Here is an 8,821-nt window from a genome sequence, read left to right as displayed (position 1 = left end):
TGCTGGATGCAGCAGTACCTGTGTTTGACATTTAAAGGCCTGCTATTTAGGCTCATTTAAAATTGCCTACCATTCTGGATGGAGTGTGGGCTCTGCTCCTGGACTTGAGGTGGTGGGGCCCACCCTCTGCTGTGCCATGACGTCCTTCCTGGGGTCCAGGCAGTGTGGCCATTAAACTTCCCACGGACCAAATCCCTAGTGTGCTCCACCCAGAAGGCATGTCTAGGCTTGCAGGATCACATCTCTTCCTAGACTGGCAGAGACTCTATATGTCACAGCACAGAAATTTTACAGCTCTATGGAAAAGTTTATCTTTAGTTAGGTTCTTTTGGTTATTCATTGACTAAATATACTGAACAAAACAATTACTATGAGGTTAAAAGACTGAGCCTCTGTGAGGTTTTTTAAACTTTGTTTGGGAGGGTAAATGATGCAGTAGATACCTAAGGTAATCCAAGAAACTGCAGGCCATGTATGAAAGGTCTGTGTTTTGGTTCCTGTCGGAGCTACAGTTACCCCTAGGTGAGTGCATTCATGAGATGTTAGCTAAAGCCACTAGATAGACAGCTCAGCTAGAAAAGGGGTGGTGCAGTACTTAACAGAGTTTGATGAGCACTTCATAACTGTTAAATGTACCAAATCTGTATAGATAAATGACAAGGTATGGGGGAAGAATGGGAGAAAATATAACTGGGGCAGGATGGAATAAACTAAGAAGGATGGAATAAACTCCCTACATACTGGCAGAACTGACCTGCAGCCACATAGACTGTAAACCCTGGAGTCATCTCTACCAACCCCCAGGTGCTTGAAGGACCAGCAGCTATATCTTCTAATTGCTTCTCCCACCCTCCACTCCCACCCTTCTGATCTCAGTGATCTTTCTCAGTGTATCTATGGAAAACAGATGTCATCAAGTTATACACTGCTTCTAAACTCCTAGAGATTCCTCTTTGTCTGCAAGTTCGAGGTCAAACTTTTGAGTAAAACACTTGCTCCCCTCACCTTCCCTCAGGTTGCATTTTTATTTTGCCTTCTCTGCCCAAATGCTAGCTGACTGCACAAGACAGCTTACCCTGCCCTGCCTGAAACCAAGCTGTACCACTCTCCTCCTGTCAGGCCTCCCCATTGTGCCCACTGACATCATGACATTCCAGCCCTACCACTGTCATCCTCGGTGAACACACACATACACACACACACCACCCATGCACACACACAACACACACACCACTCATGCACATACTCAACACACACACACACACACACATTTAACATACATATACACCACACACATAGTGTTCACATCCTTTTCCTAATTATCTAAAGAACATGCTTTTCTGAGGAGTATTCCCCAGAGCTTCCTGAAAAGTTAATTTCACACTCTTTTTGGTTTCATAGTCATGTTTTTATCACTAGTATAAATATTGTAGGATAGAAAGGATGGTTAATATATAGTAGTTGAATTTGTCATTTCTGTATGCTTTTTCTCTTAGATTTTGTACTTCCTAAAAGCAAAGTCTGAATATTTTGTTTTCATTTTTTTAATCCTCTGCACTGTTTATGGAAGACACACCATAAATTTCTTGAGTTAAAATTGAGTGTGGTTGAAGGAGGTAACAAGATAAAAAATGCTGTACAGAGTTTCAGAAGACCCATGCCCTTGATCCAAAGAATTAAAGAAGGTACTGGTTGGAAAGGAGAGAAGGGAATTAAGAGCCAGATCACAGAAAGCCGTAAGAACAAAGAGTGTTATACTTTATCCAGCAGGGTTCAGAGCAGGGGGACATGCTGTCGTATTCTGCAAGGATTTCCACGGTAGCGAAGTGAAGGCAGATGGAGATACAGCTAAAAGTACTGCTGGGTGGGTGGCCTAGAAACCAGATGGGACACCTGCCTACAACAGTGCTCATGAAAATGGAAGGGAGAGCCAGATGTGACACTCTGTGAGGACAGTCCAGGGACCCTAGAAGACTGTCAGGGAGGAAGGCATGGGCAATGGAGGAGGAGAGGAGAGGGAGGCAGCAACAAGGCTATGCTCTCCCACGAAGTCCTAAAGTGGGAAGGCTCCTCGCCTTGCAGTTCATTTCCTTTCCTTAATACACAGAGAATTCCTGGTCAGCCTTTGTTGTTGGCTGGTTTGGTTTGTCGCTTTCCTTGTTGTTTACAACCTCCAGGTATTTGTAGACAGATCTTATCTCTTGCCCTCTTAGTCACCTCTTGGCCCAACTCTGCATACTTTACTCTTTTAAACTCTGCTTCTGGGTCTGACCTCTCCCCACTCTCTGAAGCATATTTGTTTTGTCTTTTCAGATTGTACTCCTTTTTGACTATTTTAAGATATGCAATAAATTAAATATGGCCTGGGAAGTATGGTCTTGAAATAAAAAATAAAATGTAATGTGTGTGTGTGTGTGTGTGTATATATATGTGTGTATATATATATATATATACACACATGTATGCATGTGTGTGCACACAAATGTACATGTGTATGTGTATTATCATGTAGGTGTGTTCATGTGTGTCTCTATATCCATGGGTATGTGCGTACACATGTGTATATTGTCTACATGTGTGTAGGTATGTGTGTATTTCTCTGTGTGTGTGTCCGCTGTGTTCTAAACCCAGGGCATCAGTCCCCTGACATCACTGCTTAGCCTTGTTGATATTCTCCCCCAAGCATTAGTTTCCTGCCTGTATCCATATGCTTGTTTTCATAGTCTCACTAATATGTATAGTTTTCAAAAGGCCAACTCTATTTTGTCTTTGATTCTCTCATCAGTGGTTGTCTATGGATGGAATCGTAATTAATATAAAATGACATAAGTAGACTTATTGGGATGATATAATTATTCTACATTTTGATTGAGATGTTACTGCATCAATATGTCCAATCATCATAGTTTGTACATTTAAAATGGGTATATGGGACCAGCAGATGTAATGGTCACATCACTGGACTCCCATGTAGTCAACTGTGGTTGGAGTCCCAGACCCAGTGGCTTAAAACTCATTCTGGGCACATGTGCATGGGTGGCCAAAATCCCAAGAGGAAAATGGAGGAAAAGGGATTGCAGCATGGCCATCTCCTCATCTCATTTCTCTCTTCTTGTCTCTCTGGTGAGCACACAAACCCTATAGCAAAAATCTTTCTCTAATAAATAAATAAAATGAGTACATTTTATTGTTTGTAAATGATAACTTAGTGAAGTTTTTAAAAGTTAAGCATGGGCCAGACAGTGGCACGGTAGTTAAGGAAGCTGGATCCCACATGGCCAACTGCACTATTCGAGTCATGGACTCGACTGCTTGAAAAACAAGCAGACCATGTTTTCGGTCATGCATTACATGCCCAAAATCTCCAAAAGAGGGGAAAATGGAAAAGAGATTGTGGGTGATCATTCCCAAGGAATTCCTTTCTCATTTTCCCCCTCTCTCTCTCTCTGACAAACACATGTGCCCTTTGGCAATTTTTTTAAGAGATTTGAAGTGGGACTGGTACCTATCTCTGAAACCATCACTAGTCATTTGCATTCTCTGAATTTCATACAAGTCAGTATTCTATTGCTGTAAGGATCTGGTTTCCATGAAAATAAGTGCACTTTTTATGTTTGGTTGGCATGTCAATTTAAAAAGTAACTTGGCATAAATAAAACTTTCTTTTTATTTTTTTTTTGCCACAAAAAATAATAACTTGGCAGACATATGGACATTTTCAAGATCATAACTCAGTATTCAACTAAGTGATTATATTCATTTTGATGTGGTTTTGTTTAGTTTTTATTTTTGTTTTTTAGTTTTTGCTATAAGGTACATGCCAGAGACAGAGAGAGGTAGAAAAAGTGAGAAATCACTCCTCAGGGGATGGCCACACAGTAAGCTCTTCTCCTCTATTTTCCTCTCTGGATTTTGGGCACATGTGCCTGTGTGTTTTTCAAGCCACTGGGTCCAGGACTCAAAATGGACAGCCACCTTAACTACCATGCCAACAGCTAGCCCCATTGATTTTTTTTTTAACCTTTATGTGACATTTAATTCAGCAAGCTCTTTGGTACTTGTCTCCTTTGATCATCACACCCACTGTGGCTGGTAGGACACAGGTTCTAGAAGGTCATGGTGATGAGAATATGGCCTTGCACCTTCCCTGTCTCAGCTCAGCCTCTTCAGGCACACAGTAACCAAAGACAGCTTCAGATAAATTGTATAAATGAACTACACTATGTCCTTAAACCAACACATAACATTATGAACCTCTATCATCTTATAAGGCAATGATATTATGAGACATCAAAAACTTCACAGAAAAATGAAATTAAAGTGCATGTCTATTTTAGTGCAAAAAAATTTGAAATCTCTGTGTAGCATTTTCATGATACACGTTTTCAGTGCACTTTTTGAAGACCACTTGTGTGTGTTGAGTGGCTGAACCTTGTATGCTAGACTCTGAAGGGGGAACACAGCAAATATGATCTGGCCTTTGTCCTCCTCACTTACTCAGTAGGCAGGGACAAGATTAGTGCCACTCTGCTGTGCCTTCATTGGAAGGAGGTAGAAAGATGTATGTTTTAAGTTTTGGTAATTATAGCAGTTATTCCTGTATAAAATGAAAATGACAAGCTAATTTCCTTTTTAGAATGCAGACTGGTAAGTTTTGTTTAAATAAAATTTGTCAGTGTTTAAATTTTGTTAAGTTCAGTTGCTCCTATGAGCACCCAATAAGTTGCTAAATCTAAAGAATTACAAGATTCTGAAGAGTGCTTTTCTCATGCTTTGAAGAATATACCTGATTATAAGGAAAAACAAATTCTTGAAACCTTGAAATGATAGTTTTTATTTTTTAATTTACTTGTGTATAGAATAAATTATCTAAAACATCTAGCAACCTAAAAAGAAAGGGGGGAAAACTTTTGAGAAATCAAATATAACTCATCTTAATTCAGTCAGGAAATTACAGAAAAGATTGCTGTTGCATTTTATAAATCTTGAACCAAAATATGGCTATGAATAAATGCTTTTTAAAAAAAAAAAAAGAAAGCCTCACTTATATAAAGTATCTGGGGTTTGTTTTCTATTAACAAAGATCCCTGCCCTAGTTAGAGGGAACTTCCTTCTCTCCTATAGTCTCAGACAGTGATTGTCAACCAAAGCAGGGGACAGGAGGAAATGCCTCTTCCTGTCTCCTTCCCCGACAGTAAGCAGTACCATGGTGGATGGAGATACTCTAGGAGGGAGAAGGATGCACATGAGAAAGTGCGGTAGGCAAATCATAGTGAAACAAAGATTCAGCACACCATTAGAATACCAAGAAGGTGATGGGGTTCAGAACGAGCCACTCCAAAATATGGCACTCTGGCAAATAAGGAAACCATAGAAACAAGATCACTACATCTTTCCCTGGTTCTTCTTCCCTGAGGCATGTCATAAGAACCTCATTCCAGAAGTTCCCTCCCTATGTGAGGACCCAGGGACATAGAGAAGAGTGTGAACAAACAGGCCTTGCTAAACACCTCCCTCCCAGCCTGTTACCATTAGGTCGCCACTCTTTGTCCAATGATTATTCTCTACAACTATCCTCCTCTTCATAGCCCCTAAGCATAAAAATAACGCAAGTGTTGGGTATCGTTCTGACATGGACTCCCACCCCATCTCTGACTTCCCTCTACTCTCTCCCTCAGGGAGCAGTCTTGGGCCAAGGAAGGCTGTTCTCTAAAGGGTATGCAGACCCCCAGTGATGAGGTGCAGAGTTCAGGCAGCTGAGCTGAGTGAACATAATTAGCTATTCTAAAACTAACTGTAAGGGCTAGAGAAGACTGTACATTTGCCTAAGTTTGCTTGGATAACTATAACTAGCAGCACCAAGCAGAAGCACAGAGTCCTCACTGACCAGCTGCCATCCATGCCTCCCAAAAGTCAGAGAAACCAATGGCTGCTGGTCCTCGGGATGACTTCTTTGGATCAGGTAAACTTTACATCCAGGCTCTCTCAGATTTGGGGTTACCATGTTATAGCAAGATCGTTTGTATTTCCTTTATGAAGGCTCCCATGTCATGTAAAACATATTTTAAATACATTTGTATACTTTCGTTATCTGTCTTGTTCATTTGCTCAAGGGGGTTCAGCCATGAACCTAGCAGTGGGTAAGGAAATAAAAATGTCCTCCCTGACAGGGCCCAGGATAGACTTGGCAATAAAGCAGGCTGTGTGCCCATAATGTGCTGGTGGGCCTGGAAAGACCAGGCCAACTATTAAGTCATCGGAAAAGTCATGACATATTTTTCTATGCAAAACTATGTCATGATTTTCCCAATGAGCCAATATTTTTATTTGGAATACTAGTTTTGTGCAGGTTCTAGGAGTTAAGGATTGGCTAAGGCCAAGGAGAGCACTCCCTCCCAGCAATGTGAGCTGGAGGGCTAGCCAAGGATAGACAGAACTGACCTATGCCCAAAGTGGGAGTGCACCTCAGGGCCTGCGAATCTCTACCCTGGCCAGAGGCCAGAGGACACCAGACCTCACCTGCCTGACCTACCCTGCTGGCGTCAAGCACCATGGCTGAGCCAGGTGATAGAAATGCCTGTGAATGTGTAGAGGAAAGACAAGTGGTCTAAAGATAAGACCAAGAAAAAAAAAATGCAGTGAGAATCGTAGAACCATTTTCAACAAAAAGGAAGCTCATCTTTTACTTTGGAATTGGAATTTGCTCTGGAATGGAGATTTCAGTATCTGAACTGATTTGTTTTCATCACACACACACACACACACACACACACACATACACACACACCCCTTTGTTTTTTTTTTTCTTTCACTTTTTGTCTTTTTTTGGATCTGTGCATTTATAAGAACTTAGTTATCTTCTAAGCTCATGGCTGTTAGAATCATAAAATCTGCTTGCTGTTCTGAGCCTTTATGATTCTAATTTGGTCCTTTCCTCTCAGAATCACCTGGGAGAGTTTGTAACTTCTGGCCACACCTCCTTTAATTACATCAGAATGTTCTGGACTATGGCCCAAGTTACTGGTATTTTTTAAAATTCCCCAGCAGTCAAGTTTGAGAACTACTGTTATAATCCTTTCTCAGCCCAGCAGCCTATTAGATTCACCAGGGAGCTTTAAAAAATGCCTAATGCCCAGGATTCACCCCCGCCCCAGGTGTGCTGACTTGAGTGTGTGTGTGTGTATGGGGGGGGGGGGGCTCCACTGAAACAATACTTTAACAGTTTCTCAAGTGATTTTACCATGTTGCTAGAGTAAAGACTACTTCTCTAAGGATTAAAGACCCACAGAACACTGTAGGGTGGTTGGGGTGCAGCCCTTTCCGAAGTTTTGCTTGAGACCCCTGACTTAACAATAATACTATGGAGCTGATCTATCAGTAGTATTTTTATATGCTTTACAAATTTCTTACCACCTACCTTCCAGTTTTTAAAGGATCAAATAAAAGTTTCTATAAAACCAAGAAGTACTTCCATATGTAATTTGTCATGAGTTTTGAAAACTAAGGGTTAAAAGCAATCAAAAAAAAGTCTGAAGCAAATGTTGCTGAATCGTTCCAGTTGTTATCTCTAAAGCGTGTGGAAAAGACCCAGGGTAGTCCGCCTTTAGACCACTAAAGAGAAAAAAGAACTTACCGTGTTCAAGTTTTGACATGTTTCTTGAGTTGTTGAAAACTATGAGGCATGAAATCCAGATTTATGACTTTTTTAAAAGTTATTTGTGGATTCCCAAGACGATTATGTTCCCATCACTTATGTAGCCTTTAAAACTCAAATGACGCTTTGAAAAAAATCCAAGTTTGGCACACACTGAGTTCTAATATTGGTTGTCTGAGTAGCATTCAGTGAAAGTAGGGAAAAAAAATACTTTCTGCCTTTGCTTAACTGATAGTTTGTCACAGAGAACAGAAAGACTCATTTGTGTGTAACTTTCAGAAAAGCTAAGCCAGCTATGATTGTTCTTACGTGCTTTTTTACTTTTTGCATAAAATAAGATTTTTTTAAAACTTTTTATTTTTTAGAATTTGCTATAGGGCATATACACTTACCAGAGAGAGACAGAAAGAGAGAGTGAGAAAGTAAGCCACCAGTTCTGGGACTCAAGTCGTGGTCAGCCATGTGGGAGTCCAGCACCATCACCACTGCCACCTGCTAACCCATAAAATGAAAGTTTAAAGAAAATGTCTCTGAAGAATGAACCTCTTTTCATCTGACAGGCCTTTTCTTTAATCCCCTTCAACATCACAGACTTTATTTTACTTTTATTATTATTTTATTTTATCAAAGTAATATTACCCAGGCATCTCCAGGTGAACCACTGCTGATGGCAGTCAGCCGATGGTTTTCGGGTTTCTGCCCTTACCCTTGTAGTATTTCTGGATACATTCTTTAGGATTTCTCTCATCTTTTGTTTCTGAAATGTGTTAAGACCAAGGCTGATGATGTAAACTATGCTCCCATGTTTGACGGCATATGCTTTTGCCTGAAGCCTTTACTGCCAAGAATCCATAAGGATTGTCTTAATCCATCTGCATCATTTTTTTTTGCTGATCTTTAGCCTCCTTGATTTGATATGCTCTAGTTCCCCCATTTCTGACTGGTAAATATTCCATACTTCTTAGACCAGCTGATGCTATTGTAGTTATAGCGCAGCTGGATCCCACATGGCAAACTGTGCAGCTCGAGTCCCAGCACCAGGAGCTTGAAAAACACACCAGTCATGTGTGAGTGTGTGCCTCAAATCCTGAGAGGAGAAGGGATTGCAGCATGGCCATCATCCTGGGCATGCTTTCTCCCCCACTCCTCCTCCTACCCCGCTACTCT

At 40.8% G+C, this 8,821-nt stretch overlaps 1 protein-coding gene across 1 annotated transcript in view; it reads left to right on the top strand.

Annotated features, from left to right (window-relative positions):
- The first annotated feature begins 5,166 nt into the window (after window positions 1–5,166).
- Window positions 5,167–8,821, top strand: part of MCPH1 (microcephalin 1) — a 28,285-nt gene continuing 24,630 nt past the window's right edge. The window contains exons 1-2 of the mRNA XM_014583145.1: window positions 5,167–5,258; window positions 5,854–5,962. Of these exons, the coding sequence (XP_014438631.1) occupies window positions 5,167–5,258; window positions 5,854–5,962 (201 nt within the window). The remainder of the gene's footprint in view (window positions 5,259–5,853; window positions 5,963–8,821) is intronic.

This window comes from Tupaia chinensis, unplaced genomic scaffold (genome assembly GCF_000334495.1).
Source record: "Tupaia chinensis unplaced genomic scaffold, TupChi_1.0 Scaffold144089_1, whole genome shotgun sequence".
Lineage (NCBI taxonomy): Eukaryota > Metazoa > Chordata > Mammalia > Scandentia > Tupaiidae > Tupaia > Tupaia belangeri.
This window is presented reverse-complemented; position numbering and strand designations above follow the sequence as displayed.